Below are 19223 nucleotides of genomic sequence, written 5' to 3' on the forward strand. Positions count from 1 at the left end.
GGGTTGGGAACGTATGGTGTACTGCATACAAAGGCCACTTAATGTAGGTTGAAGATACAGCGTCAGTTAAACTTTAAATACATTAAAGGTGGGATATGCAATTTTTGTTGTTGTTGGTGGTGTAAAACAATTTAGTGGGTTGGGATTCTCCACATATTTCAGTCACTGTAGTATAAAATATTTGCTTAGCGGGGAAAAAAACACACAAAAAAACAACACTCTAGTCTCTGTAGCACTCCGGATCAGCAAAATCCAACCAATCAGGACGAGGTAGTGCTGAAGTCCTGAAGCCTTTCCAGTGCTGCAAACCTTTTTCAAAGCGCTGACACTGGAGACTCCTTGCGTAAATGTTAAATAACATTAATCTGTTTAGAGAAAACTTACATGCTGTTTCCATTCCATTTAAACCCACGTTTAATCTTGGACTTTGAAATGGAAATAAAAACAGAATGAAGCCCAAGTCTTCTGAATCACTGTTTGATTTCTCTTCCCTGTGTGCCCCACATCAGCCTTTAATCCACACACACACACATACATCAGTGATGCGAGTTACTTTGCCTTGGGGTTTTTCCTGCGCTGCTATCGAAGGATTAGAGCTGGATTAGCTCGACGCAGGTTTGCCAGCAGTGTTTCACGTTGCGTGACATTTCTGTGGACAAGCCATATTAATTAAAACCAACAACAAACAGGACTGCAGATTTAAATCCCACCACATCCAGTGAAGACGTCGCTCATTAATCCTGATCCTGGAGTTCTGCTTCGGCATTAATCGGACAGATTTCATCCAGCGATTTAAGCTCACAGCTCCAGGGTTTGATCCTGAGCTCTGTGGAGGTGCACATGTTCTCTCTGTTGGTCTTGTGTGCATGTGATGGGGTTTCCTCCGGGTTCTCCAGTTTCCTCACACCTGCCAAGAAAAAAAAAAAAAAAAAAACCCAACATGCCAGAAGGTGGACTGGCTACTTTAAATTAGCTCTGAGTGTGAATGTGTGTGTGTGTGTGTGTGTGCGCGCATCATACCCTGGGTATCACACACATCCTACCTTACACCCAGTGTAACTCATTTCCTGTTTTAAACGTATAATTCTTTACAACTTAGATGAGTAATTCTGTTGTGTCACTTTCTGGGAACGTGTAAAAGTGTTAAGATTTCACCTTGTGACACACCACTATACATTTCTCCTCAGTGCCTTCAGGACATACGGGATCGTACAGGATATAAAAGAAAATCATTTCGAACGTGTGACTTTGTACCTGTTGAATGCAGGAAGGACGTTAACCATGAGAGCATGACTTTAAATCTACATAACCTTGTACATATCCATCTTCTTCCACTTTATCCTTCACAGGGTCACGGGGAAACCTGGAGCCTATCCCAGGGAGCATCGGGCACAAGGCAGGGTACACCCTGGACAGGGTGCCAATCCATCACAGGGCACACAAACACATACACATTCACACACTGGAGGAGGAAACCCCTGCAGCACGGGGAGAACATGCAAACTCCACACACAGGGCTACGGTGGGAATCGAACCCCCGACCCTGGAGGTGTGAGGCGAACGTGCTAACCACTAAGCCACCGTGCGCCCCCTTGTACATTTCCCTCTTTTTTGTGTATAAAAGTGATCTGTCTATAGATCAACGTACCAGCAATACAACATCTGTATCTGTGTGTGTGTGTGTGTGTGTGTGTGTGTGTGTGTGTGTGTGTGAGTGTGTGTGTGTGTGTGTGTAATTAAAGGATATGTAGAGAGCCTATTTTGAAACAAAAACACTCCTGTTATACGGATGAGAAGCTAACTACTGCACATTCCTCACCCTGGTAATTACACACCTAAGACTTTCCTGTGAACTTGTACCGATAAAGAAGAACATTTTTCACGCTCTGCCAAGCAACCTGAAAAGATGTATGCAGGCGGAGTACCGCCTTGACAGATTCAGCCCACTCCTGGTGCGCCGTCTCCGGTGGTGGCTGTTGATTTTGGAAACGCACCGTGTTTTCTTTCATTACTCAGACAGCCGAGCAGTCAAGAGTTCATCATTCTCTTTTAATATCCTGTAAAATACAGAACAAAAGCGCAAAAAAAAAACAACCCCAACAACCTCTGTGCAAGAAAAGTCATTTGGATCTGATCCGACAGCATAAAAAGAGAGAGAGATGCTGAAACATAAACCTGTCTTATCTCTTCTAGTGTTTCGCAGTTACAGCGGACAGAAAAAGAACCAGACGGGATTTTTCACTTTGTGTCTGTATTAGCAGCACCTTTAGGAAGACCGACGTTAGCAAAACGCACTAGTGTATGACTTTTACTGCTCCTCTGGGACACTTGTGAGTGGGTGAACAAGCATTAAAAACATCACAGGCATCATGTTTTGTTTTCTTCAAAGATCATTCCCTTTTTCTCAGTTAGAGCTTAAGTGTGTGTGTTAACGAGTCTCACAGAAGAGTCAGTCTGTCCCTCTGAGTCAGTTCAAAATCTCTACATTTGACTAATCTCCATAGGAGACTGTGTTTGGAAACGGATGAAGACGAAGAAGAAGAAAAAAAAAAACGTGAGGAATTTGTTTTTTTTCCTCCTGGGCGGAGTAAACATCCTTTCATTTCTCGCCACACACTTTCCGTTTCATCGCTCTCCTCCCTCTCATTTGGTGTCGGAGAGCGTGTCGAGGCAGGCGCGCGTGTACGCTGGTGTGTCCCTTGTCTCGAGCACGCAGTCCCTCACCATCTCTACAAACATGGTGGGCCAGAGCTTGTGCAGCGCTTCTCTCTTCAAGCCGGTGCTGGACGCCGTGTGCACGAGTCCTCGCAGGTACTGATCGACCACGGAGCTGCGCTCCGACACCTCGCTGCTGCTCTCCTGAGGACATTTAGAGCTGGGATTAGAATTGACGAGCTGGATACAGAATGACCGAGAGACCCGAGTTTCACTCTAATATACAGTAAAATGAATTCATTCCTCTGAAAAGCACAACACGAATATTTGTGGAGTCGATATGTGAATAGAACTTCTCAGTTTTATGCAAATACTATGCAAATTAGGCTCCAGATCCAATCCTATGCTCTGAGGTGTCATTATAATTCGATCCTCTTACAACTTCGGTTCATACACGTGTCTTGTTCCCATTTAATACTATCAGGGAATTTTTTTTTTTTTTTTTTTTTAAAGTAAGAATAAACGAATAACAATAGTTTAATCATTTCCTATGGCTAGTTCGCTAGATTTAAGTCTTCCAACATGGGAAAGTCTTTACGACAGAGGACTGTGCAGTTTCTCTGCAATATGACATGCATTATTGCATGGGATTGCATGAGAACTTGTTCTGCAGAAGTCCCACAGCATTAACTGTCGGTATAAACGTAAAACGGACAACATGCCGTCCTTTATTAATAAGAAATTTGGCTGCTTGGAACATTTCGCTTCGAGTCGTCCGTTTAAGTAAAGATTTATTTGTAAATAAAATCTTCGTTTTCATCTAATGAAGGAAATGGATACGTCGGCACGATTATATTTTTGTCTACGACACTGATTTCAAACATTTAAATCACACACCTTCAGGTCAAAAGGTTTTTAAGATCATGAGAAACATTTCAGTCGAGTGTCCACAAACTTTTGACTCAGTGTATATTTTAATAAAATAATTTATTTTTTAAAAAAGAGAGAGCCTTGAATTGACTGTCGAAGTGTGGACCACGCCCCTAAAAGCTACACGCCCAGAATAAATAACTCTAGATCGACATCAGCAAGTTACATACCTAGTGTGAAGCAGAATTAGTCTTGTGTGTGTATGGCAGTATTCTTAAGGTCATGTGACACAGAATGAACTGTATGTATGTAAAATATTCATTGTATAATACTATAATGTGCATCTGTTAATAGTGAAAGACAGAATAACTGTCAAGGTCAATGTATCTACAGTAAGTGTGTGTGTGTGTGTGTGTGTGTGTGTGTGTCACCTCTGGACTCTCAGAGCTGGAATCCTTGCTGTGGTAGTTAAAGAGTGCGCGGCTCATGCTCTCCCCCAACAGCTTCCCGTTCTCCCTCAGCTCTTCAGGGCTCAAACCGAACCTGCGAACTCTGCCCTCCAGCAAGAACTGCAGCTGCCTCTTCCTACGGAGAAAGACAGTGAATCTTCGAGGTTGGCGCTTTGTAACCGTCAGTAAATTTTCCGACGTGGGAAAGCCTTTCCGATTCTGTGCTCGCCGATTTCTGCGTTCTGTGTTTTTCTGGTCTTATTAACTTATTAGAGAGAGAGAGAGAGAGAGAGGAAAAAAAAGGAGAGAGGGAGTTTACAGCTGCTATATAGTAAGTGGAACGATCCACAAGACCAATGCAACTATAAACGGATAGAAAGTGCAAAATGTCACTCTTTAATGAATAAATAATAATAATAAGAAGAATAATAATTGCTGGTATAGGAAAATACTTCATTTCAGTGAATTAATCCTGTCACGGATTGTTTTCCGATGATAGCACTCCGTGTGTGTGTGTGTGTGTGTGTGTGTGTGTGTGTGGGAAAGATAACACGATTACCCCAGTTGTAATATAATGTACACATGTAGAGGAGTGGGAAGGAACAGGAGTAATGAGTAATGTTCTATCATAAGGTGGATGAAAGGCAGCACAGAACCGGCCGGCTCCGGTTCTCTCTGCCAGCGATCCAACAACACACTGCCTACCTGCAGGGTACAGCACGAAAGTGGGTGTGTGTGCGCGAGACAGTGTGTGTGGCTCAGGGTTTTAATCAATCAGAGGTAGGAGATGAAAGATGTGTGTGTGTGTGTGTGTGTAAGAAATGGAGGTGTGAAGGTTCTACTCCAAAGCTCCTGAATGAGGACATGCTACAGTAGAATGTAAAACTGATATCTAGAACATTACAGTACATAGTGAAATATGAGCTCATGTGTAGGCGATCAAGCTGGAATATCTGCAAGGAGGCGTGGGAGAGAGTATGTTTTAGAAGATCTCACCTGGAGCCTGAGATGCTTAGGTTCTCTCTCGCTTTCTCTCTCTCTCTCTCTCTCTCTCTCTCTCTCTCTCATGGGCTAAAAATGGCAGCTGCCTTGAACAAGCACTGGCCTGCCATCATCACACTGCCATACAGTATGTGTGTACACACTCTCATATACAGTCTTTTGGCATCTCACGGGGTGCCACAGGAAGGAAAATCTACGAGAAGCTAATCACAAGACTTCCGTTATACCATTACACCACGGCGCTACTGTACTCTCAAATCCGATTCATCAGAAAGTGGTGACGTTTTCTGTGAGCTTAGGAACGAGTCTCCAGTTCTCCAACACTCAGATATGAAAGACTTAAAGGTTTCTTAAGAACATGCCAAGATGCATACTTCTGTCTTATTATCTCCAAGAGGCTAGTGAGGGAACGGCGTTTTTAGCGCAGATGTTTTTCATGGACGTCCCACAACGTAACTATAAACAGATAAAAATGTCATTCTTCAATCAATAATATATTGTTAGGTTGGGAGAACTGCTGTGGTATAAGTGGAATAAAACACTTAGGGACATGCTGTTATAGGAAATAATCAACTTCAGGATGGTAATGGCGTCAGGCTGGATCACGCCACTCGGTCGTTGATTATTTTCCCATAACAGCACACTCCATGCGTTTTACTCCGTACGGATGATAGATACCCTTAAGGAATACATTTACTAATCCATTGCTTTTGAAAAGATTTATCGCCATCACACCGTCAGCGTGGCTGAGAATCCAACGGGTTTCGGAAAACTGGGTCTGATAGGTTTCTGAGATGTTATCGTGAGGCGCCGGCTTAAATGTGACAGCACTGTGAAGCTACAGAGGAACTAATGGGTAATTTTGCGCTGCAGTGCTGTCTGGTGCCATAAGCAGCTTTACTGAACAGAGCTGACAGATGGAGTCAGAGGTGGGTTTTGCCGGGATGAGGAACTCCTGCTGATGCCAAGCAGGTACCATCCTGCTCCAGAGTAAATACGGGTCAATATATAGGCACACACACACACACACACACACACACAAATGCCAAATGTATTCGAAATCCAATCCACACCCACACAGTCACTCAAGCAGACACATAGCTCAAACACTGCACTGCATTTTGGGTAATAAACTGTTACTCGGATGTCGTTGCGAGACGAAAAGCAAACACAGACTCGCGAGAACGCCACACACATGTACTGTATGCGCACTACACGTGAACACACACCTAGACTCCTCCAGCAGCAGAAGCAGTCGACAGTGTGGCGTTTCCGTCGAAGCCACGTGACCCAGGGTCCCAAAAAGGCGCTCGGCCGCCATGACATCGTTCAGTGTCACCTGGTAACACGGACGAAAGAGGATAAGATGTTAAATAAAAGATCAACAAAGCAAACATATTTAATGTGCTGTATTTACTGGAACCACAAAATGTCTTGTCAATATGCAGGAAAGAGTAAATGCATTCTCGCCATCCAGTCATTAGCCTGTAACGACTACATCATTAGCTGTGAATGCGAAGTTAATGTCTGTGTGTGTGTGTGTGTGTGTTTAATGAATAAGCCTGTCCGCTGTCTATTTTTAGTGTTTACAGTGACACACTGCTGCCGATGCTGCTCCTATCGATCGTATGCAGTGCAGTTTGTGCTTGGATGCCAGTGTGTGCAGGTGTGTGTACCTCCGTGCCGTTGATTCTCTGCAGGTTCAGGTGGTTGAGTCTGTAGATGAGGAAGGCTCGCCACAGAGCCAGGCTCACTACGGGGTTTCCTTCCGGATCGATGGTCACCTGCTCCAGCCTCTTTACCTGCGCTAGAGCTGCTAATTGCAGCAGCCGTGTTATATTAGTCTCCATAAAGATCAGGTGCTGAGGAGAGAAGAGGAGAGAAGGAGGGAAAGAGAGGAGGGAAATACATCAAAGAGAATGATGACAGAAGGGAAAAGTAGAGGAGGTGAAATTTAATACGAAGAGTAGAGGAAAAAGGAGATGAGAAAAGAAGAGGAGACAGAGGAGAGAAGGACAGGATAGAAAGATGAAAGAAAGATAAAATGAGAGGAAGAGTAGAGAAAAAGAGTAGAGAGAAGAGAAGAGGAGGAGACAAGGACAGGAGAGAATGATGACAGAAGGGGAAAAGGGAGGAATATAATAGGAATAGGAAGAGTAGATGAAAAGGGAGAAGAGAAGAGAAGGGAGACAGAGGAGACCAGGACAGGATAGAAAGGTGACAGAACATAAAATGAGAGGACGAGTTGGGAGAAGAGAAGAGAAGGAGGGAAAGAGATGAGAAAGACGGGAGAGAATGATGACAGAAGGGAAAAGTAGAGGAAGAGAAATTTAATAGGAAGAGTAGAGGAAAAAAGGAGAAGATAAAAGAGACAGAGGAGACAAGGACAGGACAGAATGATGACAGAAGGGAAAAGGAGAGGAAGAATAAAAGAATAGGAAGAGTAGAAGAGAAGAGAAGAGACAAGAAGAGAAGAGAAGAGAAGTTACTGTGACAGCAAGGACACCAGGAAAGCCTTTCTGGAAGAACTGAGAGCTAATAACGTCCCATCGAGTCCCATAACAGTTCCAGGTTTTCAGAACTGTCCTTATTTCATACCCAGAATATGAACCTGTAGACATGCACAGCGCTACAGTGAACATTAGGGATGATAAGAGTGGTGGTGTAGAGAACGCTGGCTGACCGTGAGGTTGGGGAATTTGAGGCGAATGCGTGGCAGAGTGGGCACGATGCTGTCGAACTGGATATAGCGGAAGGCGATGGTAGTGACGGTGCTGGCTGTCTGCACCCCCCAGCCTCTCTCTAGAGTCTCCAGAGCCCCCGGACCGAACAGACGCACCGTCTCGCCGTCCAGCTCGGCCACGTGGCTCTCAGACAGAGACAGACTCTGCACGCTGGCGCCCCCTGCCTCCTGGAGTCTGGAAACGTCAAAGACAGAGAGCATTAACAGGTCAGGGCCTTATCGTAGCTACTTAAGACTTAAAGAGCGAGCGTGATACAGTATAATCTTTGACTGATCTTTGTGCTAAAGTGCTTTCGGGATCCTTGCCCAAAACAACTGCTCGTAAAGTTAGCTTTAATTTAATAACAGAAATGGTATCGGTAACACATGTGCCCTTCAAGCACGGCTCCCGCGTCAAAGGCGAGTCATATCTGTGCTAAGACGAGGATTGCTTTTAAATAACTGCTCCACTTTTAACGCTTGCCAGGACTCGTATCCAACACATGTCTGCGGCTTCAGTTAGTTGTCCAAGTAAAGTTATTTATATAATGTAACCCACAGCACTGCTGAATTCTCGAATCTGATTGGTTAGAAGGTGTTTTCTGTAACAGCACACCTCAGACAGGAGTGACAGTATTGCAAACATCGCTGGTTTATGGCTTTAAAAAGTGTTTAAAAAAAATCATTTTCACTAAGGAGATGTTTATATAACATCGTTGTACAAACTAGTCTCGAGTGCCAGTGAGGTTTCCGCCATGGGGATGTCTTTCGGAGGACTCTGCACTTTCTAGTGTCTCGGTAACATGACAAGCTGCATTCTTAGAGAGTTATAACTCTAAACGAGAGATAAAAAAAAGAGGCTAGTAAGGAGGAACAATTGTTATAGCTGCTAAAACGTAAGTGAAGACAGGAACGGACTTGTTTCACGGACGTTCCGCAACTATAAATGAATAAAAAGTACGGCGTGTCGTTCTTTAACAAATAAACAGTTGAAACTGCTGACAAATTGATGAAGTACCACCAGTAAAACACTTCGGGACCTGCTGTTATCGTAAAACAATCATCTTCGAGGTGGTGCAGCATTACGCCACTGCATCATTGATTATTTTTGCTGTAACAACACACCTGGAAGTCTTTACACACACTTGTGTTGATGGAAAATTTACAAAGCTTTAGCTATAAGCTTCCTGTAATTGTACCCCAAACATGCCTTGGCTCTTCAGCTATGTTTGAGGGAACTGTTGTATATTTCTTATTTTGGTTACATTATTTATTGAATTGGACACTTTAGCTGAATGGAGCAGAATTCATTCTGGGATTCCTACAGCAGCCTTGATACAGGACGTCCTCACATAGAGGCCACTGAGTACAGATGTAAACACAGTAGACAGAGGAACACTGCTTACAGCGCTGAGTGCCTTAATGGTGCACTGCCAATTCCTATCTGCTTGATCCATTAGCACTGATGCTAATCGGTGAGCCTCTTACAAAGCACTGCATTTGTTGACGTGTGTGTCAATAGGACAGAGGAACTAAGTGTGTTAGTTAAAACCGAGACCTGATCAGTCTGTAGCAGAGAACAGACATCCGTCTGGCCTAATTGGCTCGCCTCCTGGGCGCTGCGCTGGAGAATGTATGGTTAAGAATGAAGCCGTGAGAGTGGAGGATCACGGTGAGTCTCAGGAAGGCTCGATATCTGGGTGGAGCTCTGTGACCCGGCACCGCCGTGGCCTCGAGACACCAACATGCCGGTGGATCGACTACACCGAGACCAGTCTTTAGCATTAAAACACCCAAATAAGTCCAAGCAGCTTATTCAAGTTTCACACACTGGCGACTCAGACTGCAGCGAGGCATGGGGTAACACTAGAGCCACAAAGGGGATCCCGAGGAGAACAGGGAGGAATGTGTCCGATTTGTTTCAGGAAGGAGCTGAATGAGGACGGGTGTGGGAAGAGCGGTGTAAAAGGTGGCCATTGTGTTTTGGGGGGGTGGGGGGTGGGGGGGATTTAAAAAATCTATCCAGGTGATTATACATTTAGAGATACAGAGGGCCAAAAATACAAAATGATAATGGACTAGGCCGAGATCAAAGCGAGGCATGAGGCTGACCACCTTACATAATTATTGTTGTGGTTTTGAAGAACAGAAAGCTAAAAAATTATATATAATTGGCCACATAGTAAAAAAAAAGAAAAGAAAAAGAAACCCGAGAGCCGCAAACAGACTTTGATTAAGTAATGATGTGATCCTACAAAGCGTTGAACTCAGCTGAACCCAAAAGCTCATCGTGCCCTTTATTTAATCTTTATTACCTCCATCCAAGCCAAACAGATCCGAAATAAAAGCCGGGCTGTTCCAGGAAGCCGTGCAAAATCGAAAGAGATATTCAGTTGAGATAAAGAAGGAAGGAAGGGTGCACCTTTTGGGATTTTCTAGAAGGGCATGTTAGCTTCAAAATCCGCCCCAATTCTCCTGATGTGCAGGACAGTCGTTATTTAAGTGTAGAAGGACCTTCGTCATTCGCAGACACCAGAGAGCACTGTGTATTCCACACACTTATTAATCCATTTGGTGAGTCTGATTCAAAGTGAAATGAAGACTTTTGGTTCGTTTGCTACTGGAGTTGGTGTGGTTTATAGGGCCTGAAAATGTCCCCGCAAATCGATTCCATTCACTGGTCAGAAAAAAAAATGAAACAAACTTTTAACTAATCATATAAAAAAAATAGTTTTTGTATCGCATCAAGTGTTTATTTCCAAATCTCCAAAACACCAGTTTTCTCCAGTGATACAGCTCTGTCTTTTAGTTCAGTTTGTGCCTCATGGGTCACTTTAGTAGCTCAAAAAAACCCCCAAAAAACCCCAAAAAACAAAGAGCATGTTTGGTTCCAATCGCTAGATTTGACTGGAACCTGATCGAGAACCTCCAGAGAATTCCTCCTTCTTTCACAAGAGTGTTATTTAATAGGGAAAAAGCACAGGTACTCCACCAGACTATGGACAGTTCTGAATTTGAAAATTCTGTGCCATGCTGCTCTGTCTGGATCATAAAATCTTTAAGATGCACCTATTATGGTTTTTCAAATATTCCCTTTCATGTAGTGTGTTATATATGTCGCTGTTTGTGAATGTAAAAAGTCTGCAAAGTTTCAAAAATCAAAGCGCACGACAAACAGTTATCGACTCCTAAAAGAAGCAATCGATTCTGAACAGCTGAATCGAATCGTTAATGATTCCAGACTTTACTTCCTGTACTAACCTATGTAGGTTTGTAACAATAAACCCCACCTCTGGTCTTCATCGGCTGCTCGCTGACAGACGGTAGTGGGCGTTTCCTTTTTGAAACACGCTGACAGCGGAAGACCAATCACAACAGACTGGGACATCTGACTAATCAGAGCAGAGTATGCTCTCTGAAAGGAGGATTTTAGAGTGAATCGTTTAGAACGGATCATTGAACGAGTCGTTTGTGACACTGGGGGGAAAAAAGATGATGCTTCAGTTTAAACTATGAGCACGTTAAAGTGTTTTTTGACCTCGGATGCGTGTAAATCTATTGTATGAGACCGTTAAAAGTAAAATAGGCACGTTTTAAAACCATAATGGGTGCGCTTTAAACTGACCGCATGAGCGGACTTTCAGGCGCCAGGAACTGACAGGAAGCCCTGATCCCTCACCTTAATCAGCCAATCTCGAAGCACACAAATACATGCACATGGAGCTGCTGACAACTAGCACGCAGATAAAACCGAGTCAGTGCTGCAAGGTGTCGCACTGTTGCCTGCAATCCCACGTAACGGACGAGCATCATCCTGGAGACCTGGTCCCGAAACAAACGTGTCCAAATACAACGTGATGGAAAGATGAAGAAGGTGAAACGAAGTCGTGTCCTCATGTTGCCTGTAAGAAACTGAACGAGCTCCAGCTGAAACACGTCCAACAATAATAGCTATTTTTAAAGAAGCTGAGGTATGGGTGTGATGTATTTTCGAACGCTCTGGCTGGCACGCAGCACTGTGTTTGACGTATTTAATAGGTCAAAGCAGAACATCCTCAGAGCAACTCGTTTATCAGGACATTTATCCTCGCTGGCTGGCTGATTGCGTTATCTCACACAGAGTCATGGAGCTGGCCTGAGGTGTGGGAAGGTAACGGATGGGAGGAGAAACACACTCCAGCTTCTGCTTGTGTTCTCTCTGGCTCTCTTTCATTCACAGTATCAGAATCTGTAAATACGTACAGCGTATTCCCATCAGTTATTTTTATGATGCTCTTCCCTGTTCTGTAAAGAACATGACTATAACTTTACGTACTACGCAAGTAATATGATCAGCATGAAGTCAGGTTGTTTGGTGAAAGTTCTTCACGAGTCCTTTGTTTGTCCTGAGATCCTGCACATTCTTTGCTTTTCCAGCATGTTCTGCATATTTGACTCCTTTCCAACAGTGTCAAGGGATGTTGAGAGCCATCTTTTCACGCTGAGGACGACTGAGGGACTCGTACACAGCTATTACAAAAGGTGCCAACATTCACTGATGCCCGAGAAGGCAACGTGATGTATTCAGAGCCGGGGGGTGTAAACTTTTGAACAGGATGATCGGTGTATATTATTATTTTCTTTAAAGATCTTCAGAAGCTACATAAGATAGTTACGTGTTTCCCAGAAGACAAAATAATAACGATTTACACCGACCATCCTGTTCAAAAGTTTGCACCCCCTTGGCTCTTAATGTATCGTGTTGCCTTCTTGAGAATCAATGATTGTGAACTCAACCGAATGTTTGGAGGAACATCCTGCCAAGTTTCAAGCTTCCCTGGGTTAACAAGGGTTAAATTTGATCAACCATGACCACTGCCAATTATTCGGCTCAACTGTAGCACCTAACCTAAAATACCGGTTTCGGTTACACAATACAATTACACGAAACACAACTAATCCGCCTAAGCTAATGTTAAAACTACCTCTCCATCTCATGTTACTCACTTAGGAGTTCGGAATGGTTAATGGTTCTAGATTTTAAAAAGAAAGAGATTTTACTTTGCAAAAGTGAACCTGCTGGTGTAGCGTGCCATTTTTCTGAGAGTGTAAGACGCTCTCCAAGCTCCTACTCTCAGATAGGAATCCATTCAATAGAGGGTTTCTCTTACAGAAAAAGGGTCCAAGTAGAGCCCGTTTACAAAGCTAGAACTGTTACCCGTGAAGGTAGACTACTGCGATGTTATAAGACCAAATTTGAGATCAGTTAGGCACAGCACAATGATGCAGCTGGTAGTGTTATTGCCTCAGGGTTTGAACTCCTGGCCTCTTGTGTGGAGGTATGTGTGTCTGAAGTCTTCACACTTCCTAAAAACATGCCAGAATTTAGGACTGTGGACTGGTTACACTAAAATGGCCTTAGTTGTGAAGGATTTGTGAGTCCAGGTTGTATTTCTGCGTTCCTGGGATGGGTTCGACTATGATATTAGCCAGAGCAAACTCCCTTGAATGGACAAACATGCTTTCTTAAAAAATTCTTAAACACGTGTGTGTGCGCGTGTGAGTGTTTTCAGAATACAGTATGAACGTTGAATTATCTTTATAATGGAATAAACACACACACACAAACACACACAGAAGCAAGTGGGCCATGTGTGTGTGAGGAGAGAGTGAAAGCAGATCAAACACTACAGGAATGTGATGTCACTGTGATGGGAATGCAAGTGGAGGACATGCAGAAACTTCTAGAAGTGATCTACTTAACAGGCATTAGATTCATACTGCGTTTAGCAGACTCTACATCTATTCTACAGGAGAAAGATGTGCGCGTGTGTGTGTGTGTGTGTGTATACACACCTGGGGTCTCGGGGGCTGTTGGGGCGGCTGCTAGAGCGCGCTTTACCATCACTGCCCCCTGCTGGACGCTCAGGAACAGTGAGAGGACTCCCTCTATCTCGCCTGAGGGGGAAGAGAGAGAAATACATACAAGAGAGACAGAGAGAAAGAAATAGTTCCACGATTTAAAAAGCTGTAATTCTGGCTTTGAGGAAACATTTGACCAAATATGGTCATAGGCAACAATTATGTGTGATGTCACATGACAGATACATGTTTTAACTGCTTCTATATATAATAATGTTGAGTTCTCAATTCTGATTGGTCAGAGAATGCCGATTCATTTTCTCTAACCTCAGATCGGACAGTATTTCTGGAAGGCAAATATGTATGCGCTCGTTTTAATACGAGCACACTCTTCAGTTAAAAAAAACTGCTCATCGTTCATGGAAGGATTTATGGAAGGCGTCTCCAGTGTCAGTGGAGATCAGCTGTAACTTTAAGTTCCACCTAGGAAAGTCTTCAGGACAGAAGAGCAGCATGACAAGCAGCATTTTTAAAAACAAACTTATTACTTACTACTTCAAGAGGAACTAAAGAGACCACGACGGAGCTACTGTTTATAGCTGATGTAATTTAAATGAAAACAGGAACTAATAAATAAAGAAAATGTATTTGTTTTTACCCCAAATTGCTGGTGTATAAGAAGAATAAAATGATTCAGAACTTTATAGTATAGTAAAATGATCCACTTCAGGGTGATCATTGTAACTCTGCTTTAAAGAAAGTTGCCTCCTGCACTTGTTTATTGTCTTATTTTAACAGTGTCCATAAAAACAACCTGCTCAAGTCAAATTTTGCTGTTATGTGGATAAAATAATGCTGCTCCCTGACCCTTGACATCACTGGTTCAAGGTTCCAGAAAAACAGTATTTTAGTGCTGGAATTGAACCTATTTTACCAGCTTTAGCGGTGGACTAGGGTCATGAGAGAAAGAAGCGTCAATGAGCTCTACATTTTGACATGCGCATCAAGGTAAAGAGAGAGGTCTGGATGAGAACTGATTTGTTATTAGTGATCTCCTACTTCAGTTTTTTTGATACTCTTCCACCGTCATTACTAGAATCATTCGTTAAACTACAGGATGCCATCGACCTCTCTACCTGAGGTCATCGGGTGACGGCTCCTGAGTGATCCCATTGGTCTGTCCTGGGCTGTGGGCGGGGCTGTTCTCTGGGCTCAGCTCTTCCTTGGCGCCGTTCTGTGCTGGAAGCTCGAGAAAGCTCCTGGAGTCCTCCCACTGCTGCGCTGCATTACGGATGGCCAGTCGCCGCTTCTCCTGGGCGCAGGAAAGAAGAGGAAACAACGACATCGCAGTTTAACGGAAGCTCTTTCAACATGCTTCAGAATAGCGGCTTTCAAATGACCGGACGATGACGCAGCTCATCCTGGACACCAGAACACCCGGACAAGCAGAACTTTATTACCTGGGTCAGAGGTAATGTCTGGAACTGATCAGCAGAGATGGGAACCGGTTAAATGGGATAAAACCACTCTTTCTTTTCACAACTACCTTACAAAACAGAACCTGAAGTACTCCCTCAGAACCTCATTCACCTTTGTATAGCTCTATATATACTGTCACAAAGTAGCTTTACAGACATCAGGGTGTAGATTTAGATCCCTCCCTGAGATGACATGAGGAAGAAACCACGATAGGAACCAGACTCCCCTGAGTGAAAGCAGAGAGTGGCATTTTGTGCCAGAAGGATGAAGTGAGAAGACACAGAGAACTTTTAGCAGGGTTCTACTAAGATACACACACTGACACTATCAACAATGACACTTGACTGGTAATATGTTAAGATGCTAGACTGCATAATGTTACTGGGTTTAGTAACTCAGCCTGTCAGACTGTCCTAGTATCATTTTATTTATTTCTTTTTTTTCTCCCATGTACTTCCTGTTCTGTTGTAAAATTTATGAATGATCTAATTTGAGTTTATGATTGGTTGATGTGCAGATGCACAATTCTTTTCTTAATAATAATAATTCAAATACCACAATTAATATTATAATAATAATGATTATTATTATCATTATTATTAGTAGTAGTAGTAGTAGCGTTAGTTTCTATTTCTTTCCCTTCATTTTCTTTCCTTCTTTTTTGCTTTCCTTTGTATAGTTCTACATTTATATATTTTTCTTAAACAATTCTTAATTTTATATATATATATATATATATATATATATATATATATATATATATATATATATATATATATAAAAAGGTTAGGTTCTTTAACCATCTTAAATATCAAACATAGCTCATGGCTACTACATTAAGTTATGTTTTGTTTTTTAATTGCTGGTTGTACAACCTTTTTTCTCTCTTTTTTTTTTTTTTACATTTATTTATTCGTCCTTGTATTTGCTTGTTTTCTACGCACAATATTTTTGTCTCCTTTGTTTGTATTAACTTATTCGTACATCTTTCCTTTTGATCTCCCACTATTAAGAGTGGCTTTAATAGTCCATATAAACTATTTATTGTTAATAAGTCCTTATTGTCCTCTGAAGGAGGAGATAATGGTGGGTTAAAAAACAAAACACTTGCATGATGTTAAAGTGTTAAACCCCGTAACTGGTACTCCACCCCATTTTAACGATCCGTGGCTTGAAGTATAACTCGATATAATAAAACTTGGGAAGCATGAAATGCAGCCACACTTTTTTGGGATTTTGAAAATAAGGCTTAAGACGATGCTGTTGGTGCCTGTGGCAATGGCAGATATTTTTGGTATCGTTCTGACCCATTTTAGTGGTCACAGATTGTTTTTTTGGCAGATTTTAGAAATACACAACCCAAGCTCAGCTCGTACTTGCACAAAACAGAGCCCTGCCATTCTAACTTCTCCTTTATAGTTTCACTGATATCCTCACTGAGCTTCATTAGACTGATGTGTTTATTTTGTGATAACTTTCCCAACATTCTGGTACATTCTGCCTCCACATTTCTCCACCACAGGAACCAAGCAGCAGTCACCGAGCTCATCACTGGCTGTCAGATGGCACAGGAGATGGTGGCGAATCACAAGCCTGACTTCAAGTGCCTATGACGTTGAGCGTCACTGTACAGTGAAAGTGAGATCTTAGATGGTTTAATGAAACAAAAAACACTAACACAGTTAATAATGACGCTCTTCGAGTTCTAATCTCAATTATCACTCATTAGCTCTTCTATCTTTTACTACGTATTACCCATGATGCAATTCTGAACGTAGAGAAACTACAAAAGGAATCTAGCTTCTTTTTGCCCCTTATTAGGTTTCTCCTCAACCAGGTATGGAATGTGCCACTCCCTCTGTGTGTGTGTGTGTGTGCGTTTGTGTAATAAGGCATAAAGGAGTTGACGTTTTATCAGGGATTAGCTGACTTCGATTACACAGAAACCATCAACACCTTTTAGTCAAATATCCAATCCACCCTCTTTTTTTGTTGCTTGTATTGCCCCGATACTGAACCTGTGTACCTCTAGCTGTATTAAAAGTGAAAACATGAACTAAAGTGTTCCATGGACACTGCACAACATTAAAAATAACTACAAATAGATTTAAAAAAAAAAAGTAAAACATGTCCTTCTTTGATGAATAAATGAATTGTAATCCTTAGCAAACTGTTGTGGTATAAGAGGAATAAAACACTTCCTGTTATTGGAAAACTAATTCTGGGTGGCAAAGTATCACACCACCTTGTCATTGATTATTTTCCTATAACAGCGTGCTTTATTCCTTACCCAATAATGTTCTTCGAGGGAAAATTTCCCAAAAGTATTCCCCAGTGTTGTTACCCAAGCACTGGGGGCTCTTTAGTGACTCATCTAATCAGCATCCTCTTCCTCCCTGCACGAATCTAAAGAGCAGCCTGTCACTGCTAGCTCACCAGGATCTCTGCTAAAGATATTACTTTACAACAGTCACAGAAAAGATAAACAGTAATACTTAACACCTCAAACTGCAGGAAATGCAAAGAAAAGTGACAGGATATTTGGTGTCTACCTTGTGAGCGGCTTGTTTGTGGCTCTCGCGTTTCTTCTCATCCTCCTTTCGCGCTAAAAGATTTGCCACGCGTCTGTCCTCCTCCTGCAGGACAAATCCAGAGACACTCTGTTCACAGATCAGCTACAGCAAGATGTATATTATACATGGACAGAACACACATTTTAGAAGGGCATGAAAAGAATGTGATGCGTACTGTATGTGTGCGCGTCCAAGGACATGAAAGGAGCTTTAAAGCAAGCGTGCGAGTGTGAGAACGATCAGGCGTGGAGTGGATATTGTGTAAAGCCGTCTAAAGCCGCCGTTACACAGGGATTTGTAAGGAAAACTTCAGCATCTTCATAATCTCTCATGCTAAGAATAAACACATTACAAAAAACGTGATGTTTAACAACGAAATATTTATAATCATTGATGCGGTGGGTGAGGTTTTCTGTAAGAAAACACTTATGGAAGGAGTCTCCAGTGTCAGCGCTTTGTAAAGTTTGGACGGACGGCTTTAGAGCTTTATGGTTTCTCTCTAACATGGAGGGAACGACTGCTTCATAGCCACTATGACGTAAGTCATAACGTTACGCTAACTGGTTCTCAGGACGTTCCACAACATTCACTGTAGCTATAAATGGATAAAAAGTATGATTTGTTGATCTTTAAGAATTTCTATTAAAAAATGGTTAATGCTGACAAATTGCTGTAGCATAAGCACAATAAAAGACTTCAGGATGTGCAGTTATTGGAAAATAATCATCCCATTGTTTGTTACTTTCCTATAACAGCACACCCTTGAGTGTTTTATTCCATACTAATGAACTAAGACTTCTGTATATATATTATACGATGACTGACAGCTCTTGTGAGGTTTGGTTACATAATGAGCCTGACGCAATAACTAGCACAACAAAGTGTGTAGCCTTCAGCCATAGATACAGAAAAAAAAAACAATCCACAGATTATAATCAGCCTAAACAACCAACAAGGGAAAATGAAATCAGAGCAGGCATCTTTGAAACAAAACCCCCATCAGTTTATCCGCAGTGCTATAAGCGACGAGATGCAAGTAAAAGTAAAACATTTTCCTGGATTCATTCAAAGATGTCAATCAGCTGACACTGCTTTGTGAAAACAGTATCTGACGGGCATGTCATATCACACCCATACACCTTCCAAGCTTCAACACGTCAGTCAGCACGAGATCCCCGCAGGTAGAGGCACTAAAATCTGCAGAGGGATATAGCAAGAGCTGAAACACTCTCCCTTTAGAACAGTCTGGAACTTGCTCTGCATGCCATACTGAAACAGAGAAGTGTGGGTGGACCACTACAGCAGCTCAGGAGTTGGGAGGAAATGATCTAGCTGAGCCAGATTTCCCTTTCACAACACAAGCTACACTACACCAGTCACTCCTGATTAACAGGGAATCCCAACAAGATTTCCACTTCTTCACATTTTCCTGATCTGCCATAGCATGCTGAGCTGCTCCACTTTTCTCTGATAATGTGGCTATTGTAAGTAAGCAAGCAGATACATGAGGAAGTAAATAAGTAACTATGTAAGTAAGTATGTAGGTAACTGAGTAAGTAAGTAAAGTAAAAAAGCAAGTATGTAAGTAATAAGCAATAAGTAAGTAAATACGTAAGTAAGTAAAGTAAGAAA

The 19223-nt window shown here is 42.3% G+C and overlaps 1 protein-coding gene across 2 annotated transcripts in view; it reads right to left on the minus strand.

The window, feature by feature from the left end:
* Positions 1 to 2028: 2028 nt before the first annotated feature.
* LOC108264324 (leucine-rich repeat-containing protein 49) overlaps positions 2029 to 19223 on the minus strand; it is a 46554-nt gene continuing 29359 nt past the window's right edge. For both annotated transcript variants that reach the window (XM_053678162.1, XM_053678161.1), the window contains 8 exons: positions 17571 to 17654; positions 14676 to 14851; positions 13534 to 13635; positions 7660 to 7894; positions 6653 to 6838; positions 6206 to 6315; positions 3957 to 4110; positions 2029 to 2859 (listed from right to left, as the gene is read on the minus strand). In XM_053678162.1, coding sequence (XP_053534137.1) covers positions 2644 to 2859; positions 3957 to 4110; positions 6206 to 6315; positions 6653 to 6838; positions 7660 to 7894; positions 13534 to 13635; positions 14676 to 14851; positions 17571 to 17654 — 1263 coding nt within the window. In that variant the 3' untranslated portion in view covers positions 2029 to 2643. The remainder of the gene's footprint in view (positions 2860 to 3956; positions 4111 to 6205; positions 6316 to 6652; positions 6839 to 7659; positions 7895 to 13533; positions 13636 to 14675; positions 14852 to 17570; positions 17655 to 19223) is intronic.

This window comes from Ictalurus punctatus, chromosome 4, assembly GCF_001660625.3.
Source record: "Ictalurus punctatus breed USDA103 chromosome 4, Coco_2.0, whole genome shotgun sequence".
NCBI classification, from domain to species: domain Eukaryota; kingdom Metazoa; phylum Chordata; class Actinopteri; order Siluriformes; family Ictaluridae; genus Ictalurus; species Ictalurus punctatus.